The sequence below is a fragment of the Balaenoptera ricei genome, chromosome 1, assembly GCF_028023285.1.
Source record: "Balaenoptera ricei isolate mBalRic1 chromosome 1, mBalRic1.hap2, whole genome shotgun sequence".
NCBI lineage: Eukaryota > Metazoa > Chordata > Mammalia > Artiodactyla > Balaenopteridae > Balaenoptera > Balaenoptera ricei.
In genome coordinates, this window is record NC_082639.1 from 113,925,049 (window position 1) to 113,948,190 (window position 23,142).

General features: G+C 42.0%; 1 protein-coding gene and 1 long non-coding RNA gene across 3 annotated transcripts; one reads left to right on the plus strand and one right to left on the minus strand.

Moving 5' to 3' along the window:
* Positions 1-1,589: 1,589 nt before the first annotated feature.
* Positions 1,590-16,511, minus strand: CCT3 (chaperonin containing TCP1 subunit 3). 2 transcript variants are annotated; one of them, XM_059933896.1, is made up of 14 exons: positions 16,360-16,511; positions 14,385-14,446; positions 13,624-13,674; positions 13,471-13,533; positions 12,677-12,773; positions 10,288-10,405; positions 7,785-7,962; positions 6,706-6,855; positions 5,804-5,936; positions 5,542-5,623; positions 4,088-4,268; positions 3,073-3,318; positions 2,666-2,797; positions 1,590-1,921 (listed from the first exon to the last, which is right to left on the minus strand). In XM_059933896.1, exons 1-14 carry the CDS (start codon positions 16,388-16,390, stop codon positions 1,817-1,819), a joined length of 1,629 nt encoding a protein of 542 aa, XP_059789879.1. In that variant the 5' UTR covers positions 16,391-16,511; the 3' UTR covers positions 1,590-1,816. The 2 variants fall into 2 exon arrangements, with proteins under 2 accessions (XP_059789879.1, XP_059789872.1); XM_059933889.1 differs by having other exon boundaries at positions 7,776-7,962.
* A 125-nt stretch (positions 16,512-16,636) lies between these two features.
* LOC132352006 (uncharacterized) lies at positions 16,637-22,373 on the plus strand. Its single transcript, XR_009498564.1, has 3 exons — positions 16,637-16,786; positions 21,072-21,193; positions 22,143-22,373. It is a non-coding gene; the product is annotated as an uncharacterized LOC132352006 (long non-coding RNA).
* Positions 22,374-23,142: the final 769 nt, after the last annotated feature.

A 23,142-nucleotide genomic window follows, 5' to 3' on the forward strand; every position in this document is an offset into this window, starting at 1 on the left:
ATTACAGCTGAAACCAGAATGGACCCAGAAAGGTGTTAAGGAACAAATGGGAGGCAATTCCGCCCTCCATAACTTCTCAGATCTTCCAAGCACTACTTCTTCAAGATCTTTTTATTTACTTGAGAATTAACTCATCTTTCTTTAAGGTCTTAAAGCTCTGAGGGAATTAACACTGCAAGTAAAGACACAGGGATTTCAGCAAAAGATAGGTAGGCTTATCTCAGAGCCTCATTGAAGAGAAAAAGCTGAAGACTTCATTTTTTTTTTTAATTTTATTTTTGGCCACGTTGGGTCTTCGTTACCGTGTGAGGGCTTCCTCTAGTTGCAGCGAGCACGGGCTTCCCATTGTGGTGGCTTCTCTTATTGTGGAGCACGGGTTCTACGCACATGGGCTTCAGTAGTGTGGCACACGGGCTCAGCAGTTGTGGCTTGTGGCTCTAGAACGCAGGCTCAGTAGTTGTGGCGCACAACCCGTGTCCCCTGCACTGGCAGGTGGACTCTTAACCACTGTGCCACCAGGGAAGTCCCAAGCTGAAGACTTTAGACTGGGTTAAGCAGGAAGCTGAATACTAGGCATGAACAGCGCAGAGTCTCCAGCGGCCCTTTTCCACAGCACACCTCTGTTCAGGCAGCATAGCCAGCTGTAAATGCACTTATAGAGCCAGACTGCCTACACAGGAATTCTAGGTCTGCCATTTATCAGCTTTGGGACCCTTGGACAAGCTACTTTATGCTTTGGATTCCCCATCATAAAATGGGGTTATTACCTATCTTATAGGGTCCTTTTGAGGATATGCAAAGTGAACAGAACATATCTATTATACAATAGGCAATGTGTGCTAGCTATTATTATTCTACCTAGTATTCAACTTAGTAACACTAAGTCCCGTGGTCAGGGAGGAGACACAGTCTGATTGCATGAGTCATGAGGACAAAGGGGACAGTGGAAGGCCCAGAGGAAGGACTCTGAAAAAATCAAATGCTAGCCCCACCTAGCTTCCAGCGTCTCAGGGCCACTACAAGATTTTTTTTTTGCCTTGATAAAAACAAAGCACAAAATGGGACTTACATCTTTTGTTTCTGCTTACAGGGAAAGCAGAGGTCCTACTGTGACACAAGCATGCCAAGAAAATAAGCCAGCAAGCCAAAATAGACTGGAATCAAGAACACTGGGAGAGGGCAGAGAAAAAGAATTCTAGGTATGATAGGAAGGATTCTGAAAAGTTACGGAATACAGTACAGAAACAGATGCTCTATGTTCTTTAGGATAAGTGCCTGAGCCCTAGCATGTACTGGGTGTTGCTCTACATACAACCACATGCAAGGAACACCCATGGTTTGGGCAGGTTCTTCCTGTTGAGTGGTGAATGCAAGGTGGTATGTTTTTAAGCTTTGCAATATCATGCTTTGAACTCCAAGAGCCTTCCCAACCAGCATCTACTGAGAAGTCTGAAGAATACCCTCTCAAGGAGGCAAAGATACTGAATGACCTCATTCCCATCTCTCTTCCCAGTAAGGTTTTCTGCCTCCTCCCTCCTTGCCAGGAGGCAGAGATATGACCCAAGGTTGAAAAACAAATAACCACCATCTCAAATGACTTAGATTTAATCATCGGAAGCAAACTAAATGGAAAGCTTACAATAGAGAAGAATTACATGTCAGTGCCTTTTGCAAACTGAGCTGGGACAGAAAGGGACTGGGGCTGCCCCTCAACCCGATCCCTTCCAAACAAAGACATCCACAGTGTCCCTGGCAGTCTGGCTCAGGGAAGGGGGAGACTGTTGGCTCTGTGCGTTGAGGTCGCCTTGCCCACCGCTCACTCCTGGCCAGCATCAGGAGCCCCGCCTTGCTGGCTCTGGTCATCACCCTTTTTTTTGTGGCCTGATACGATGTCATCAATCCGCAGCAGTAGAACTGCCGTCTAGGAGAAAAACCACAGCCCCAAAGAGGTTAGCAAAGAAGGGAAGGACACTTGTTTTCTTTTAGACGTATCACCTAGCTCCTCCTATATAATTACCATTTTATCTGAAATCTACCCTTTCAGAGTCTTGAATGTAAAATGCAGTTCTCTGTAAGCAAGGGATGCAGCCTGTGCTACGTTACCTTGCCTTTTTTTTTTTTTTTCTTTTTCTTTTGGCCATGCTACACAGCTTGTGGGATTTTAGTTCCCCAACCAGAGATTGAACCCGGGCCCTCAGCAGTGAGAGAATGTAGTCCTAACCAATGGACTGCCAGGGAATTCCCTACCTTTTTTTTTTAAATTAAAAATATTTATTTATTTATTTTTGGCTGCACCGGGTCTTAGTTGCGGCATGCGGGACCTTCTTAGTTGTGGCATGTGGACTTCTTAGTTGCAGCATGTGAACTTCTTAGTTGTAGCATGCGAACTCTTAGTTGCGGCATGCACGCGGGACCTAGTTTCCCGACCAGGGATCGAACCCGAGCCCCCTGCACTGACAGCACAGAGTCTTACCCACTGCACCAGGGAAGTCCCCCTACCTTGCTTTTTAAATGAGCTAAATATAAGTAGGGGGATGGAATTCCTTGGGAGATCTTTTGGGGAATACTCTGCCTTCTATCTCCCCCTCCTCAAGACTGGACCAAACACACTGTTTTCTGGTTATCTGGAAATAAACAGCACAGCATATGTCTTAGAGTGCCTCACCTCCACTGCTGTCTTATACGTTTGCAGCTTTACAGCCAATGGTTCCCAGATGCCCAGTTCTTTCATGTCCACCAAAGTACCTGTCTCACCATTTACGCCCCAGGTCTCACAATTCTCCTGGGTGTGCTTGGCCTATAGTTGGAACAAGCATAAATAATTAAAGGGGAAAATACTAGGAACAAGTAAGCTGACAGAGACCATTACATAAAAATCAAATACACTGCATTGATAAGGTAGGGATAAGAGGAAATGGCAACGACAACAAACAAATCAAAAATTAAGAAAGAGAAGAGATTTTAAGGGAACAAGCTACCAGGAGAACCTGGAAAGACAGACATGAACTACCCTCTTAGGCCAAACACAGCTTTTCCTACCCCATCAAGAGAAGAGCATGGAAAGGAACTCACCCGAAGGGAGGTAAGTAGACGGATGGTGCTGGCCCCACAGTTTTGAATAAGGGTACGAGGGATGACCTCTAGGGCTTGGGCAACAGCCCGATATGGCCATTGTTCCACACCAGTCATGGCCTTGGATTTTTCTGTCAAGGCATGAGCCACAGCCATCTCAGAAGCCCCACCCCCAGGCACCAGCTGAGGGTCCAGGAGAACATTGCGGCACACCTGCATGGCATCCTGGAGGTTGCGTTCTACTTCCTTGGGAAAGGAAACAAAGAGTATAAAGCCAAAGCTTGATGACTCAAGGACAGATCAGAAGTACCAAACGACTTCCTGACTGCCAAGTTCGGTAAACCACCAAGGAGGGCAAACTAAGAAAGGTCCTTCAAACCTTTTGGGCAGGGCAGATGCTACTAACTCTGGAAAAACACATTAACTACAACTGCAACAAGGCCAGGGGGAATGTGGTGTCACTCTGGGATGTTAGACTTTTGTCCATTGTGCTTGACAGACCCATAACCCTACTCTGTCCTGTCTAGCTGTGTACTCCAGGAGGCTGCACAGTGTAGTGTAAACTCTCTACTTACTAGCTATATGCCTCTGGTAAATTACCTAACCTCACTAAGGAAAAAAAAAGTAATATTTATAATTTCAACTTAAAAAACAAGGAAACAGTGGTTACTAGTGGATGGGGAAATGATGAGTCATTGTTCAATGGGTATAGTGTCTCAATTTTTTGAGATAAAAAAAGTTCTGAAGATCTGTTGCATGTGAATATGAATACACTTAAAACTGCTGTAACTATACACTTAAAAATGATTCAGATGATATATTTTACATTAAAAACATTTTAAACCATGATTAAAAATAAAAATATTAAAAAAAAAAAAAGGAGAGAGAGATTTGTGGCTTCAGATGGCAATTAAATAACTATAAATGGGCAACAGGATGATTTTAGGCCCTCTGGGAAACTCTCAAGAAATGGAATGACCTAGATCATTCAGTCACACTTCCAAGGCTGACTCACCGAGAGAATCTCTTTGCTGGCCCCCCGGAGGAGAATGGTGCAGGCCTTGGGGTCTCTGCATTCAGTGATGAATGTAAAGTACTCATCTCCAATTTTCTTGATTTCCAACAGGCCTGCCCCTGTCCCAACATCTTCTTCTCTCAGTTCCTCTGGTCGGCTGACTATCCGGCCCCCACAGGCTCTATTGATTAGATGGGGAGAAGGGGGACAGAGAGAAGACCAGATGATGTCATACTTTTACTCATCTTCCTGGTCCTTAGGGTCTGCGGTGGGGTGTAAGGGTTAAGGGCCAAAGTGGACTGCTAACAACATTTCTACCTAACTCGAGACGTCTTGGTTGCCGGTGAAATAGATTTCCAAATATGTAGGTGAAGTTTCCTTAAACTAATGTGGCTTTATAAGTGAAAGTGTGCATACCTAAGGCAACTACTGTAACGAGATACAGGTTAATTCAAAATATACTTCGTGGACCCTAAAATTTGGACAAATGAATCCTTATGCATATCTGACCATGTGTATAACACATAATGGTCATTTCTAGATAGAACTCATCCTATAATGCCTAGTTAGATCTCAAGGTCAATAACAGGACTGTACTAAAGACAATGTAAAGGTCAAGCAAGAAATAAGGTGATTAAGTACATAAGTATATGTCTCACCCCATTTTAATGAATGTAGGGCTAATTTTTTATTTGTCACTTTTTCCCCACTCATGGGCATGTAGAGTCAACTATGTATATGTATGTATGCCGAGCCATTTCAGAGCAAGCGTTTTAAGTATAAAATTGGATTTGGATCTATGGCATATTATGTGATGTAGAATAGACTCACCTTTAAAAAAAAAATTACTCTTAAAAATAGATGGTATCTGAGCCTACATATTCATGCTGAAGTAGTGAGTGCAATCTAAGGTTGCATTAACAGCAGCTGAGGATCCAATCAAGATAATTGTTGGATCTGCTATATTCTGAGCTAGTTAAAACAGACTGATCTGAAATGGACCCCTATACCAAGGTAGTGATCATAGATGTCTAAGCATAAGCTGTTCACTACTGGTTAGGAGCAGTAGAGTCTCAGGCAGCAGATAACTGTTACTCTAGATAGAGGACTTCTTCTTCTTCAAATATTTATTTACTTACTTGGCTGCGCTGGGTCTTAGTTGCAGCATGCAGGAACTTTAGTTGTGGCATGTGGGATCTAGTTCCCTGACCAGGGATCGAACCCAGGCCCCCTGCATTGGGAGCACGGAGTCCTAGCCACTAGACCACCAGGAAGTCTCTAGACAGAGGACTTCTGAAGAGGGCAGATGGCTAAACCCAGGTTATTTCCATCTGTAAATAATTTGGCTAGCTTTATCCTATGCTAAACTTTTTCAGATAAGGATGACTACATTATGAAGCTACAAAATAAAAACACATGGGAAGGAGAATCTTATTTTTACCTGGCCTACTCACCTAGCAATGCGATTATTGTCTGTCTTCCGGACTCTGCGGATGGCTGTGATATTGGCCCGCATGAGGTAGTGCTGAGCTAAATCTGCAAGAATAGAGGTGTCAAGCTGGAAACCAGAAACCCTGGGTTCTGAACAGGTTTTATCCTCCACATACCCTAACCATCACATGTTAATTATGTTCAGTGTATGACAACATGCGAGGAAAAAAATCACCGACCCTCTTCTACCACAACAATAGTCTGGAAAAATGAATGTAGTCCTACCTGAGATGCCCTTTTCTGTGATGACCACGTCTGGCTTCAGATGGATAATGTCCTCACAGAGCTGCTGAATATACTCTTCTTCCATTTGGAGGATTCGGGTGAAGTCTTCCTCTCGTGTGATCTCAATGTCAGTCTATGTGGTGAAGAAAAGTCACTCTGAATTAAAAATTTTGGATTGGTGAACCTCTTTAGGGTCATCCTAACTACTATACTCCCTCCATCCAGCACTATCATGTATCCCAGAAAGCATGAGTTAGAATAAGCCACGACCCAACACCTCTATAAGCCACTTTAGCTCCAGCAGTCATCTAGTTTAACCCCATTTAATTATAAAGCAACTGGAATGCAAAGTCACAATGCAATTAGTGGAGTTTGGCTAAGGTCTCTAGCCACTTAGTTCAATGTTTCTTCTGACCTGTCAGTGTGCATGGTAACTCAGGGTCTTAATTCTTCTCACTAATGAATCGATTCTTGTTCCCAACCACTGTTTGATAAGCTTCAATTACTTTGTTTTATCCAAGGGTGATGGAGCCTTGTGAGCTTCCTGCCCTCTGGAAATTCTTTGGCACTTCAAAGCTCAATTAACTCCTACTCTATGTTCTACTGATGCATTAGGAAAGGTGGCATGATAGTGTGGAATTGAAGCCAAACAGAGCTGGGCTCAAATTCTGATTTCGCCAATACCAGCTGTGTTCCTCAAGCAATTAACCTAACTTCTCTGAGGTGTAGATCCCTCATCTGTAAAATGGAAGTCAGTATCATCTGCTGTAAAGAGTAGTTGTAAGAATCAGAGATTACTTGTAAAGGTCACAGAGTAGGCATGTAACAAACACTTTTTATTTCCCTTGTCCATATTAACAGATTCTTACATCAAATTTAAGGAATAGGGCCAGGGACATTACCTGGCTTTCTCCTTTCTTGTATTCCAGAGAAGAATCCAGCAGCACGATGCGAGGGTTCTTGATATAGCGCCGCATCCGCGGATGGGTCACATCCTTGTTAATCATGACTCCACGTAGCACACACGAGTCTTCAATGATGCCGCCAGGTATCTGAGCAAAAGAACCACTTCAATCCACAACCAGGAGATAATTTCTCAACTCCCTGCCCAGACATTCATCTTTCCCAAATGACCACCATTTCAGATTTTTAAAGTATCTTTTTTCCATGAACCTCTAAAACAACTACAGTTGCAATCACACTTCTTTCTCTCTAGGAAGCACATCAATCTTAGACCATGATACACAATTTGAAGGTTGGCTGAGACAGAAATTCAGTGATTGACAAAGATTTAAAGGGGCACAGGGACTTCCCTGGTGGTCCAGTGGGTAAGACTCCGCACTCCCAATGCAGGGGGCCTGGGTTTGATCCCTGGTCAGGGAACTAGATCCCGCATGTGGCAACTAAAAGATCCTTCATGCTGCAATGAGGATCCCGTGTGCCGCAACTAACACCTGGCGCAGCCGAATGAATGAATGAATGAGAATCACGCAATATTTCTTAAAAAAAAAAAAAGGACGCAGATCTCTACTTCCTGAAAGATATTTCCATGAATTTTAGACATAGGGCTCCATCTACTGGCCACAAGATATTAATGCTACTTTAAAATCTTAAATTAATAAAGATGGAGAAAGCATTCTGGGGCTTATTAGCGCTATGCTGTAGAGCCTTTGTTTATTTCCTGACCCAGTGGCTGATATGTATGCAAATGCACAAATACAGACACAAAAATAAGCCTTTCTCTTGCCCCTGTAGACCTTGTGTAGGGACAGCAGTGAAGCTAACAGAATTATTTCAGATACCTCTTTGGCACCCTCTTTTTCAAGTTTTTGTTTTCCAGGTAGCAAATACTCTTCTTCCTGGTTCTAATAATAAAAATATCTTGCTCTGATTTAAACTTATTTCCTCCACAAGTGTGATGACTCATGCTACCAAATAATTTGTCTCCAAAGTACACATTCAAAGAGTTTACCTTTTCTACCTTTGCGTATTTCTTGATGTCAATCTCCTTCCGACCGTTCTCCTCAAACTGTACAGTTTTGACAGCATCCAGGGCAATGTTGCAAGCCAAAGAAGACCACCGACTGATTACTTTGGTAGTAATGGAGCTGTTGATGATGTTCAGCATGGCATCTCGGTTACTGGTGTCAACAGGGGTACTGGAGAAAAGAAAAACGAATAATATGCTCAGTGGGATCCTGGATGTTTAAGGAAGTCCTCATCTATATCTTGATGACTGTAATAGTGGGCCAACAGGCAGAACAAGGGGAATCTGTTCCTTTGTAGGAAACTCAGTGTTATCAAGAAGTAACTTTGTCCACCCTCTGCCTTTTAGCAAAATTACAATTAACCCATCCCTGAAAGGTGTCTCAAATCCCTGAGTAATCTGCTCTCATGTCTGACAACTCTCCACACTTACAGAGTTTACAGTAAGATAATTTCTTTACCTTCTGCTCCAACCAAATAAACTCTATTACTTTCACAACTTGGGTCAAGACACATTTTACCTTTGAAACCTCATCCTATAACTAACAAATTCTGAGAGCTCCTCTGGAGAATCACCATCAGTCTGTGCTATCCATTTGGACACCTGATTCTATTTTACCTAGCATCATAATACATGGTGCGCCACAGTGTTTTTACGTGTTTAGTCTCCTCTAACGAAATTACAAATTTGTACGTGGCAAGACTATCTAGAATCATAAGTTGTAAGAGACCTTGGATACCATCTTGCCCAAATTTTCATACTGCTGAAATCCCTTTTATTAACACAGTAAGACACACAATAAGCAATCATTAAATAGTTGCTGAATTATGTATTTTAGGGAAAAAGCAATAGCTCCAAAAATATTATCTAAGATATACAGGCAGTTATTGCTTGATAAAAAGAAAAACATTAATGATTCAGCTCCAAATATTCAGTAAATCCTTTGTGTACTCTACATTCTTACAAAGCTTACTTCATAAAAATGTTTTAAATCAAGCACCTCCTTCTGTAAGAGTGCTAGACAGATATTATCATATACTTTGTTTCTTAACAGCAGGAAGTACAATACAAAGCTCACCAAATTGCTAGGTACTTGTGTACCCGACAACCTAAGGATATGAGTAGAAAATTATAGGTTTTAATTAATTAATTAAAAATAAATTTATTTAAATAACTGATTTATTTTTGGCTGCGCTGGGTCTTCGTTGCTGCACGTGGGCTTTCTCTACTTGTGGTGTGCGGGTTTCTCACTGTGGTAGCGTCCCTTGTTGCGGAGCACCAAGGCTCTAGGTGCGTAGGCTTCAGTAGCTGTGGCTCGCGGGCTCCAGAGAGCAGGCTCAGTAGTTGTGGTTCATGGGCTTAGTTGCTCCATGGCATGTGGAATCTTCCCGGACCAGGGCTCGAACCCGTATCCCCTGCATTGGCAGGCGGATTCTTAACCACTGTGCAACCAGGTAAGTCCCAGGTTTTATTTTTTAAACAACTTTTTTAATCAAAGAAATTTTGCATTCTGTATCATGTTCTTACTTAACTGACATTTCCTCAAGTAGAAGTCACACATTCCTATATTCCTTTTATTACCTTATAGCACTCAGCAAACATAGACTAACAGCAAGCTCTTTGATAACTAGAGAGGATTCAAATAGCATTTTCAGTACCAGTCCTTTTGATTTTAATGAAAACCACTGGCTACCATCCTCCACAGCACTTTAGAGAGAGTACTGACTGAATTAGTTATAATCATACACGATGGTAGGGTATTTTAACCCCTGAATAATTAGTTATCTAACTCCTTAACTTATTTCTCCCACTAGAATCTAAAACTTTGGTGGGTAGCTCTATTTCACTTACTACACATTTCCCATAGCAGTGCCTAACATGGAAACTAGCAGACTGCATATAACCAAAATATATTTTGAAGAATTAAACCTAGCTTCTTTTATTTGTCTGCTTTGTATCCTTTGCCATTTTCTAAAAACTTTTTTTTTAAAATAAAGTGTATGTCTGTATTATTTTAAATTTTTATTTATTTATTTATTTATTTTTGGCTGTGTTGGGTCTTCGTTTCTGTGCGAGGGCTTTCTCTAGTTGTGGCAAGCGGGGGCCAATCTTCATCGCAGTGCGCTGGCCTCTCACTATCGCGGCCTCTCTTGTTGCAGAGCACAGGCTCCAGTCGCGCAGGCTCAGTAGTTGTGGCTCACGGGCCTAGTTGCTCCGTGGCATGTGGGATCCTCCCAGACCAGGGCTTGAACCTGTGTCCCCTGCATTGGCAGGCAGATTCTCAACCACTGCGCCACCAGAGAAGCCCTCTAAAAATTTTTTTTCTCTTACCCTTCCCTTCATTTTGCTCCCCTCTTTGTTTCTCCTTCTCACAAAATACCACCAGGGTATAAACTACTGGTGATGTGCTCGGCCTTCCTTTACCATCTAAGAACAGATTAGTTTTCCAGGCCTCCCATAGTTGACACTACCCATTTCTGGTCCCCACCTCCAATACCTTATTTTCTTAAGGGTGCTGATCATATCGTCCAAAGCCCTGCGGTAAGCACTGATCACCACTGTTGGGTGCATCTGCTGCTCCAGGAAGTGCTCAGCCACAGACAGCATCTCCCCTGCTGAAAAAAGATGCATACACCATAACATTTTGAAAAGTACCTGGATATCAAGGCAACTTCATTATGCTTCTAAAAGTACCTGCTCTTTTTTCTTAAGTACGTTTCCCCAAAGTATGCAAATACTATTCCAGATTTTATACTTTGTACAAGCAAATTCGGAAAAAAAAAATTCTCATCAGATATATTTTAAATGATCAAAGACTGATCCCAGGGTTTACTTATTCTTGTGATCTAACTAAATATTTGTTCCCAGTTTCCTAAACAAATGGTAAACATTTTCCCGAAGACTCTAAAAGAGAAAGAAAAATAAAGGAAAATTGACTTGCTTATTATTATTTCAATACCTAGGATGTAGTCAAACTGCTGGTACTGAAAACAAAAAAACCCACAAAACTTTATACCTGGAAGAATACCCATAAAAATTTACAAAATTTACCCTCTGGAAGAGGGATTATTGGTAAAATGTCCCTTCCTTTTAAAAACTGTCCTTACTTTCTAATTCTAATTAACACACACACACACACAAAAGCTTGTTTCTAAAAAAAGTTTTGAAGAGGAAAAACCATTATTTTGGTCAAAAAAAGGACCTTTTGCACAAAGGGCTTGTACTACCAGGTCCACTGATACTAATTTTTAAAATGTACACAAATGTGTAAAAGTTCACATGTATACTCTTTGGCATGTGCTCAAATGTTTGATTTCAATACTTTAGAATTCCTAAGTGACCATCATGTATATTAAAAGAAAGATAATCAAATATTTTTAAACATGCTCTAATAAGTTAACTTAGAAAAGACTATACCCTGTTAAAGAAGAATCAGAGCAGTATCACAGAAGAAAGATATCTTCAGAAATGGCAGTTTTGGTTTTTTAAAAGCTACCTAAGTCTAAGAAATCTAGACTCATGGATACTTAACCTACTTAATATCTCCAGGAGATTTAACTAAGATTACCAGCTAGAAAATTCTGCCTGAAACCTAAAGCTCATCTTCTACCCAAATAAGTGAAAAAGCACATGGAGTCTTACCTACTTCTTTCATCCTCCAAGTTTCAGTACAGAACTAGCCATATGTAATTAATCCTCAATCCACAAAAGAACTGGATCTAAAGATGTGATTAGTTGGTGGTGACTCAAGCAAATCTCCACCCAACTCACCATTCTCAAAATGCAGTACAAAGGCATTTAAAAATTAATTTTTAAAAAGTTCATATTATAATAATTTTGTTAAGGATTCTATTTTTAGGCCTGTGGGCCAACACTATAAATTGGCATCTCCTAACTGAAAATAGTTTTTCCCTCAATTCCTGAAAACATATTGCTACAGATTTTTTTTTTTAATTAATTAATTTTTATTTTTGGCCGTGCCACACGGCTTGTGGGATCTTAGTTCCCCAACCGGGGATCGAACCCGCCCCCTCGGCAGTGAAAAAGTGTGGAGTTCTAACCACTGGACCACTGGGGAATTCCCATGTAACACATGTAAACAAGTGTCCTTTACGTGGTATATTTAGTGGCATGTTTTCCACATTTTTTGCGCATTTTCTTGTTGATTTCACTGTTTAAAATGGCCTAAGTATAGTCCTAAAGTACTATCTAATTTTCCTACGTGCAAGAAAGCTGTAATGTGCCCTGTAGAGACAATAACTTACTACATAAGCTTTGTTCAGGCATAAGTTATAGTGCTACTGGGCATGAGTCCAGTGTTAATGAATCAACAATATATATAAATAAAGTGTCTTTAAAACAAACAAATAAAACATAAAACATACATATTTATGCATTGATAAATATGTGACTGGACGCTTGAGGAACCTAACCCTATACTCCCCCCGGAGTGATGGTTTAGTATTCACTAATTCAGTGTTTGTGGTGACTTTATAGAATATAACGTATTGTGAGTATGACAATGGACTGTATTTTATTCAATCAGATTTGCAAAGCTCATCCTATACCATGATGAACATTTTATGCTCAGTTGGAGACAATACACAGAAAATTAGCAAAAAGTTCTTTAAACATTTATAATTAGTGGATTGGTACAAATGTTCTTCTTAAAATATGACTCAGGGGACTTCTTTGGCGGTCTAGTGGTTAAGACCCCATGCTTTCACCGCAGGGGGTGCGGCGGGTTCCATCTCTAGTCAGGGCACTAAGATCCCACATGCCGCGCGTTGCAGTCAAAACAAAACAAAAAGCTCTGACGTTATTTCTGGCAAAAATCTTAATGTTTCAATCTAATTTTCCTTATCAACCTTCCGTTCTTTTCTTACCAAGAATAATTACAGATGTGGTCCCATCTCCAACCTCTTCATCCTGTGTCCGGCTAATTTCAATCATGGACTTGGCTGCTGGATGCTGTACTTGAATCTGAAAGAAAGACCTCTTAACCCATTCTGCTTGGTCCTAACTCTTGAGGTTCTTGCTTCCACACTTACTCCCTTTTATTGTTTTACCACAGCTTTAAAGATTAAAAGTGGCCCCTAAAATATCTAAGTAAAACACCTTTCCAAGTCTTTTTCTTTTTGGGGAAAAATGCATTAGGACAACTTAACTACTGAAGTTTCTTGAGAACAGAACAGTATCTTTTAGCTTATTTATTGGGAACACCATTGTTGTGGTTGAATTGTGTCCTCTGAAAGAACATGTTGATGTCTCATCCCCTGAAAACTATATTTGGAAATAGGGTCTTTGCAGATGTAACCAAGTTAAGATGAGGTCATAGGGGTAATCAAGGTACGCTCTAAACCCAACCACTGGTGTCCTTATGAGACACACAAGAAAATGCCATATGACAGAAAGAGAGCTTATAAGCCAAGGAATGTGGTCAAGCATCAGAAGCTATAAGAGGAAGGATTCTTCCCTAGAGCCTTCAGAAGGAGCATGGCACTGCTGACACCTTGAGTTTGGACCGCCAGCCTCCAGTCCATGTGAATAAATTTCTGTTGTTTCAAGTCACACAGTCTGTGGTAATTTGCTACAGCAGCCCAAAAAAGCTAATCATTATTTACATTATCTCTTTATGTGTCCTTTATAAAATGTTAGAAAGCAAAACGAAAAGTCAAACCTCTCGAAGAATAGCATTGCCATCATTGGTCATCACAATGCCTCCCATTGGGTCCAAAAGCATCTAGGACAAAAGCAGAAGTTATATTTAAGTGTCCCAGAAAACAGAAAGGGAAAATCTGTAGTCGAAGTTTCAGTAATGAGATAAGCCTACCTTCATCATAGACTTGGGTCCCAAACATGTTCGGATGACATCTGCAATAGTCTATGGAAAGAAAATATAAAACATGTAAGCACAAATCAGAAGATAGTGAGTGTGTCAGGGGAAGAGGCATGAGTAACCCACAGAGCCAGTGTTTTAACAAGGACACTTCTAAAGTAGGGTTGGCGACCACTTTAAATACAGCACGCCACATGGCTAGATTCTGTTCTTTGCTTTTTCCGCTTTGGGAATGTTTTCTGGATGCAGAAACAAATAACTTTTCACAAGGAAAAAAAGGGACATGCCTCCCAGAGCTTCAGTTTCCCAGCAGTCCAGATAACTGAAAGTCCACGTATTTGTATTTCTTTCCATGATAGTAGCCTCCACCCCATGCTAATTAGATCTAGGGCTATTTCATTCTTTCATTCAAAAGATATTTACTGAATACCTATCCAGGATCTGCACTGAGTACTAGGAATACAAAAGGGAATTAATACAGTTCTTCCCTTCAACTAACTCAGTCTAGTATGGGAGACAAACACAAACAGAATATTATGAGACAATATACAGCAATAGAATATGCACAAGTTAATATAAGAAGACCATCAGGCCTAGCTCAGAGAGGGAAGGCTTCCTTCTCCTTACCACCGAGACGGAAATGTCCGGAAGGAAGGGAAGTCAACTTTTCCTCTGCCTAATTGCAAACAAATACAGAAATACTAGGGAAGGCAGCTACAGGCAAACTACTATAAACAACTTAAAAGATGTGCTACCTTGGCAGCATTGATGTTTCCAGATTGAACTTTTCTTCCAGATTCACGCTTTGTGTTCTGGCCTAAAATAGATAAAAACAAAAGGCAACAGCCCAGGATTGCCCCACTGTATATAAGCTATTTATTCCCCAATCTTTGAAAATAAAAACACACCCAGGTTTCATGATGTATATACGGATTAAAGCTTATCAACCTGTACTCTTTAAATATGTGCAGCTTATTGTATGTCAATTATACCTCGACAAACTGTTAAAAAGTAAACGTATATACTTATGTTTATTTATTTACTTCAACCCCTGGTATACGAAGAAACAATCCATAAAGCTTTATTTACTTCAACCCCTGGTATACGAAGAAACAATCCATAAAGCTTCAACTTTGGAATCTTGGTCATCACTTTCCCTCTAGCCAAACATTCATGTATTTACAGCAAGAATTCATAACCTAAGATCTGAGATCCATGAGATTCTCAAAGGGCTGGTGTCTCTAAAAAGCATCAATCTCCTTTACGTAAAAAGGGAGTCTGGGGGTTCATATTCTCATACTTGGATATGGGGAATCATACTGACAGTCCCAGCATAATTACTGATAGGGCCCCCCCACTGTGCTGTGGAATGAGAACACACACTCAAGTGTCTGGGTTTGCCAAGATAGTCACATCATGCTTGGACATAACCAGAATGCCTCAGTTACCCATTTACCATTAGAAAGAGCTGACTACGTATTTTAATAAGGAGCCTGACTGGATACAGCCACTAATGCCAGAGATTAACGTGGACCTCCAAAGGGCTGCACAATGCACCACTCAGTCACCCCAGGGCCCTCTCAATGAGAGACAAGCCAATGACTATAACTGAACCTACGTAATGTCTCACTCCTCTCTCCAAATTATATTTTCCCTACAATTTGCTGTAAAATTTTCGATCCAGTCCCATCAAATCTAAACACAATTCTCAGGATTTAGATTCCTATTTCAGGCAGTGAACTAAAATCCTGCATGGACCTTTCTAATGGATTCATCAGAAAAAATAGGGTATTTTTCTGGGTTAAGTGAATTCTTGTCTGAAAACAGTTATTTTCCAAGTAGAGACAAAATAGATAAAATCTTGGAATAGCATTCTCTACAAAGAAGATGGTGAGGGAAGGAAAATGGCTAGTCAGGCATCTCAGGTGCTCTTGCAAATAGGATACGGAAGTTACACAGGTTGGAAACATACCAAGGGAAGACAAGGGAAATGGGACTCGTAAGTAAGGAAAGAAATCTGGGATGTTCCCGAAGGGTAAAGAGAACCAATCGAGGAATGTGGGAAAACTCAGCTGGTAAGTGGGAAATATTACAACGGAGAGGACACTTGAGGGAATAATTACATCTAAGCCAGACCAATGAGGGAAGCAGGGTTATTACTTCGTGAACAGGGGTTGACTAACGGAAATTCAAGAGGACGGCTACCGAAGAGGAAGTGGCCAAGGATACCACTCGCTGTTTGCCAGACCCTCTTTTAAACAGCTGTATCTCCTTATCTCATTTAAGCCTCACAATCCTATGAGGAAATACTGTTAACCCTAATAACAAAGATGGAGCCATTTTCACTCAAGCAGTTTGGACAAGGCCACACCGTTACTAAGGGATGAGCCAAGATTATAAAACTAGGCCAAACTAAAAAACCTTTATTCATTCAGCTACACATTGAAAATCGCTCAAGGAAGAGTTCAAGGGCGGGGGTTGGGGGTGAAGAACGGAACGCCGTTCCGTTCAACAGGCTCGGCGACAGGAAGGTCAGTTTACATTTGCCAAGACAGGGGAATGGGTTAAGAGAAGAGAGGGAAACAGGAGAAGGGGCTTCCAAAATTAACGACTGGAAGGCTCAGTGGCCGGACCTGAGCGGGACTGGGCTGGGGCAAGGCTGTAAAGTGCGGAAAAAGAGGGGTGGTGAAGGGGGGGGGGGGTCCCTTCCCCGGCTTTCCCACAACTCACTAAGCACGAGTACCGGACGATGACCCATCATGGCGGCGCGATGCAGAACCGGGTACCCAGAGCTGGGGGAACCCGCAGAACCTTCTGGAGAGAGAGAACCAGCGAAGCCCAGAAAACGCTGCCTCCACAGGGCTGACACACAAACCCACTACTCTCCGGGTCGCCACCAATCACCGCACCCACCTCACTGACCGGCACGCACACAGACCAATTGACATTCTTAGCCCCGCCCCCTACGTAAGAACGCAGGGAAAGCTAGATAGAGAGGGCACAGACGCTTGCGCAATAGGGTGGCCGCTCCCGGCCGCGTGCAGCGCGAACCTCCGCGCAAGCGCCAAGGCTCGGGCAGTTGACCGGCATGGCACTGCGCATGTGTATCAACTACAAGGGTGGTTGCTGGGGTTGAGGCTTTCGATTAACACCGCAGGTGAGGTCCTTAAACTCTTGCGTCTCAGCTCCTCTCGGGTCCCGAAGGTCAAGAAAGGCGTGACAGTTTCCACGCTTTCGTTCCAGCCTTAGCAACCAGGAGGGATAGAGGGGCGGGGCTTAAACCGGCAGTTGCTGGAAGACCTGGCCGGTTTGATGCGGGGTGAAATGGGAGTTGTAGTCCGATCGGACTGGGCTGGGCGGTAACTGTTCTTCCGGGCACGCTGGGAATTGTGGTTTATTGCTTCTGACTCGTTGCTGTGCGTGGACCTTTACTTTCTTAGGCAAATGTGTTCTGCTGAGGCTGTGAGCCGTACCGGAGGGTGATGGCTTACTTTTTCCCCGAGTTATCCTATCTAAAACACTTTTTCAAGTGTTCCCTGTAGTGCTCTCAGATTTTCTTTCTCCACTCCCATTCCCTCCTCTGCCCTCCTCATCTCCCGGTGCATTAGAGATGTTGGGGAGCCAGAGTTTTTAAATTACCTTACAAGACAAGAAAAGGACGGATATTACAGAAATTAAAACGATGAGAGAACACAGAATATTTGCCCGTTCATAGGAGACTGTTAAGGTTTGGGCATGGTTACAGTACTATTTTGTCCAGGAAAAAAGGCTGCAGTACTACTAGAAACATGTTTTCCAAACTAATGAAAGGGCTGTGAGACCAAGATCAATTCAAGAACAATTACTTATACTTGGCCATGAGATAGAACAGTACACCCTTTTACATTTTTTCCTCCCCAAATTGGAACAGCCTGAGCTCTGCTGGGGAGAACTTATGAAGTTGTTAATAGTAAAATAGTAGCATGGGTTGTCGGTGGTCATGTGATTCTTTCCCAGGCACGACACCCGTTGGTGTTCAGATGGAGCAGAATTCTAGTCATCCTACTAACAGAAGAGGTGTGTGTCAGAGACCCTGCTTCCTCTCCCTTAAAACCAGGCCTCCTTAATTGCTCAGCTTTTGGGAAAATGAAGCTAGTTGTATGTATGTTTTTTCCTGTTACTTATTTAATTGGAAAGTATTTGTATTTGCTCTGCATTTCCCACTAAATGGGAACATTCCTGTATTCCCAGTGGCTAGAACTGAATCTGTTAAATAATAGATGCTCAATAATTTTTTTAATATATTTTAATAAATTTTTAAATTTATTTTTGGCTACTTTGGGTCTTAATTGCTGCGGACAGGCTTTCTCTGGTTGGTGGTGAGCGGCGGCTGCTTTTCGTTGTCATGCGCGGGCTTCTCATTGCCGTGGCTTCTCTTGTTGCAGAGCAGGGACTCTAGGCGCGTGGGCTTAGTAGTTGTGGCTCACGGGCTCTAGAGCGCAGGCTCAGTAGTTGTGGCGCACGGGCTTAGCTGCTCTGCGGCATGTGGGATCTTCCCCAACCAGGGCTTGAGCCTGTGTCCCCTGCATTGGCAGGCGGATTCTTAACCACTGTGCCAACAGGAAAGTCCCAGATGCTCAATAATTATATGTTGAATGAATATATTAATTATTACTTTGTATCTCCCCTTAATACTTAGAACAGAAGACATATTGTTGGCTAGAGTGAACAGATACTCAGACTGAGTGGGATAGTCCCACTGGTGGCCAGGGAAGTGCCTGAGACCATCTGACTCCAGAGCCTATTCACTTAACTGTTAGGTGGGGTAGATTACTTTATCTGAGAGGCCTGCTCTGTCATAACTTGAACATAAATGAACTAGCTCTTTTCACAGATTATATTGTGCAGTGGTAAGGAGCATGACTTTGGAGTCTATAGGCCTGGATTTGATTCCGCCATTGCCACATACTAATTGTGGAATCTTGAGCAAATTTCCTAACTTAAGTTTTCTCAAAAACATGTGGATAAAGCTACCTACTTCATAGGGTCATTATGAGAAATGTATAAGATACTGTATGTAAATCACCTTTTATTATTGTCTCTGTTCTGCTTCCTTTGGCTGCTCCCCAACCTCATCCTCTATTATACATTGTCTAGTCAGAAATATGGTTCCTTTAGTGTGGATTGTGTGTAACATACTCTTCAAACCTTACAGTTCAGCAGAAAATGCATCCTCATACACCTAGGAAGGGCCCAAATGAGAAGTGCTTTCGCATGGAAGTTCACAAATTTTTCAAATGGTGAGAAGAATCTTGAGGCCTGAGTTTCACCTTCTAGCTCCTTACCATGCTGAGTGAGCCATCAAATGAGATGATGACTCTGGAGCAGGAGCGAGGAGAAGATGGAAGACCTACAGTAGGGCTCAGAAAAATCCACAAACCCAGGGCAAAAAAATGGATTTCCCTCACCAAGAGTAACTGATGGTGCTTGATCACTTAATGACTGTCTAAACTGCAATACTGTCAGTTCTATGAGAATAGCAACCATGTCTGTTTAGCTCACTGTGGTATCTTCAGTGGCTGATACATGTAAGCACTTAACTGTCTCTTATGTGTATGAATGAATGAATTCAATTTTTTATCCTTTTTTGATCTCATTATGATAGTGAATAATGGATTCCCCACTGTCTCAACCCCTTTAATTCTTTCATAGAACCAGCTGTTCTGCCTTTCCATCCATTGCTCCTCTGTCTACTTTGCCACTTCCTTTTCATCTTCCAAACTCCTGAGGAGGAGTTCCCCAAAGGTCCAGTTTTCTCTCACAGTTTTTGACCTTGGAGAGCTAATGTATTTTTGCAGTTCCTTCATCACCTCTTTGTGACTGGCCTGGCAGTTTGACCTTTCACCTGAGCTCAGTGCCTTCTCTCTGGCTGTTTTTCTAGGCATTTCTATTTGGACTGTCTTGTCTCACCTCAGATCCAATATGTCCAAAATGTGATTTATGTTAATATGACGTTACCCCAACTCAGATTCCTTTGAGAGAGAAAGGAAATTCAGAGGCTTGTGCAATTGGGAGGTTGCTGAGGTAGTCAGAGAATAGGAAGAAGAGCTACCAGTACCACAGGGACTGGAACGGGATTCAGTGCCTGTAGCTATCTGTCCATCTCTCCATCTTTCTCCTGCACTCTCTCCTCTCTAATCTCTTGCTTGTATCTGCTTCTCATAGCATGCTAGCCAAACTCAGTAGCTTTCATTGACCCCAAATTTACATCTTCCCAGCATAGCAAATCAGAGGAAAGCAAGCTTTGACAACAGAATCTATATATCAATCCCAAGGAATGACTGGCCCAGTTTGCCTCATGTGCTTATCCCTTCAATCAGTCACAGCTGCCAAGGGAGATAGGAAACCATGATTGCCCTGTATTGGGTCACATGCCTTTTCCTGTTGGAATATGGAGAGGGGCCTGATGTATGTATGACCTGGAATCTGGGGAAAGAGTAGTTTTCCAGAGCAAGGGTTGCTCAGTAGACAGAAATAACATATGTCTCCTATAGGACTCATGGTTTTCTCCCTACAAATCAAATTTTCCTTCTAACGTAACTATTTTTGCCGAAGGTAATCTGTTTTCCCCTTTGAGAACTTCCATGTCCAACCCATTTTAATCCCAGTGGATTAATTAAAGTAAAAATTTTATCATATTTTCTAATCCTAAAAGGCTCAGTGACTTTCTGAGAAAGTCTCAGATTTGCTATTGGAAAGAGTCTTCCATGACCCATCCTGCTTTCCCACTCTCCACCCTCTAATTCTGGCCACTTTCTTAGGGCTCCTCATCCTCCTAGCCATATTCTTGCTTCCTTGCCTTTGCTCATGCCATCCTTTTTTTCTCCCACTTGAAATATCTTTTCCACTTATCCAAAGCTTCCTGTTTTCAAGGTCCAATAAATATCCTCCACCTGCCTGGAGTCTTCTTTGACTGTTGTACTCATATTGATATCTTACCCCATTTCAAAAACATTCATTTTTACATTTATTCACATCTTAGTATAACTAAAAGATAAAAGGACTTACTTTCACCCGAGGCTGTCAGACTCATTGTTTATGTCCTGTGTTGTTATATCACCATTTCACCAGAGTCTGATTCGTCTCCCTAAGTAGATATTAAACACCTAAGAAACCATGTCTTAGATGTCTTGTGTATGCCCTAACATTCAGCACAGTAGTCAGCATGTAGCACAGATCAATAAGAACTTGCAGAATATAAGCAAATTAGATTTTAGCTTATCCCAACCCTGCTTGGTTTCCCTTAGTCCCACTATGGTTTCTCTTTTGTCTTATATAACTTTCTTTGAAGATATTCAGGCCAGGATCTCAGCACTTGCATTCATAGACCAGACGCAGGGATCTAATTAGGCTGTCCCTTGTCGGAATGAACTCTGACTTAGTTGCCTCTGATTTTGTTCCAGCCAAAGAGGAAGGTAATGCTGTGCCTCTTTGTTGAGCCAAACCCACCCCAGCTTTATTAATCTTCAAGCAAGTTCCCCACCAGCCACTTGCCTGAAAATCCCGGCAACAAAGCTGTCCTCAGGTAAGGAAGGATGCAGGGTGGATTTCCCAAGTGGACTCAGCAGGGGGAAAGGTTGTATGGAGGAGGTGGCTGGAGCTGGCTGAAAATTTTATTGCTTGCTAGTAATGTTAGTTGAAAAGTGGCCAGGGAAGGAAATAGTAACAGTTAGCTCAGTTTCTTTGCATTTCAGTTATTCATCCTCCCATGGCGAAATCAGTGGGTATTTAGCATACCTGTGGGAAGCCAAACAGCGCACTAGACAGTCATGAGTCCTGTTTTTGAGGACCTCAGAGTTTAACAAAGAAGTCAAGACCAATAAATACACAAACAATGGATAAATAACTACGAAGGTTAACTAAGAGCTGGATGCAGATAATGTAGTTGAAAACATTAGAAAAAGAATTGATTTCAGCGAGACTGGTCAAAGTTAGACAACAGGAAGAACTTCGGGTCACTGCTGATGACCTTACTATGTCAGGTAAGAAGAATGCTGAGGCATCCCCTGAGCTCTTGAAAGGGAAGTTAGGCCTCACTCTCAGACCATTTCATTCACTCATCAAATATTTGTTGAACACTTACGCGTCAGGTACTGTTCTAGGTGCCGGGGACACACTAGTGAACAAATCAGACAAAAATCTATGCCTTCCTGGAGCTTACATTCTAGAAGGGGGATTACATAACTAATTACAATTAAAAACAATTATGTAACTAATTACAAAATATGCCAAATAATCATAAGTACTAAGGGAAAAATAAAGCAAGAGAGTGGGTAATAAGTTCCAGTGGATTGGTTTCAAATAGGGTGGCCAGGTAGGCTTCATGGAGAAGGTGACAGCTGAGCACAGCTGCATCTGGATTGAGTTGTGCCCAGAAAGATTAGAGCAGTCATCTTATTAGAGCCCTTCCCACCTCAGTACAATTATAAAATCTCTCTTTTGTCTCCTTTGCACCTCCATTGCTCTTCCTTCAGGAATTGACCACAAGCCCAAGGAATGCCTAGGACTCCTAGAATGTATGTATGCCAGTCTCCAGCTTGAGACCCAGCTTGCCCAACAACAGATGGCTATTTTTGAAAATTTACAAGCATCCATGACACAACTGGCTCCTGGGAGAGAAAGCCAGAACTCTTCTCTCCCAACCTTATCTTGCAATCTGTTGGTAAATCACCTGCCCCAATTCAGTAAATGAATTGTGGAACAAAGTTATTGTGTATGTTTTCCCTACTCTCTTCCCAGTAAACCCTTGGTGGAATCTGGGCATATATATTCTACAAGTAGTTGGTTGGTTCACAAGTTCATAGTAAGTGCTCATTGAGTGCAAAGCACTATACAAGGCACGTGGGGATACATATTACAGAAGAGAGAGTTTTGGGGGATTTACTATCTAACGAAGCAAATAAGAAAAAAAATTCATTGTAAAATTTAGTGGTACTCTGAGGGGGAATGGAAGTTCGGAGATAGAGGTTAGTAGGATACTGGACCAATCGTGGAATCTTGCTGGAGGAAGTGGTGCCACTTGATGAAGGAGCTGCATTGGATGACATGGACAGATGAAGTAAGGTAGTTCCATGTCAGTTGGGAAGCTTGGACAAAGACCTAGAGGTAGGAGAATAAGTCATGAAAAATTAGGATAAGAGGGTTTTTTATGCCCAGAGTATAGGATATGAGTCACAATGTAGAGCAACTGAGAACAGACAGAGCAGCTTTCCCTGGGGAATTATTCCGGTAACAACTGTTAGAAGCTCTGATTTTCATTCTTTTTTTAAAAAATTTATTTTATTTATTTATTTATTTTTGGCTGCGTTGGGTCTTTGTTGCTGCATACGGGCTTTCTCTAGTTGCGGTGAACAGGGGCTACTCTTCGTTGCGGTGCATGGTCTTCTCATTGCAGTGGCTTCTCTTGTTGCAGAGCACGGGCTCTAGGTGCGTGGGCTTTAGAAGTTGTGGCTCGCGGGCTCTAGAGCGCAGGCT

Excerpts from the sequence above, each read along its gene's own strand:
- CCT3 (XM_059933889.1), bottom strand. The coding sequence starts at position 16,390 with ATGATGGGTCATCGTCCGGTACTCGTGCTTA. Across the intron at positions 6,856-7,775 it reads AATACGCAAAGGTAGAAAAG|ATACCTGGCGGCATCATTGA; the intron begins GTAAACTCTTTG and ends TCTTTTGCTCAG. Across the intron at positions 3,319-4,087 it reads CCAGCAAAGAGATTCTCTCG|GAAGTAGAACGCAACCTCCA; the intron begins GTGAGTCAGCCT and ends TCCTTTCCCAAG.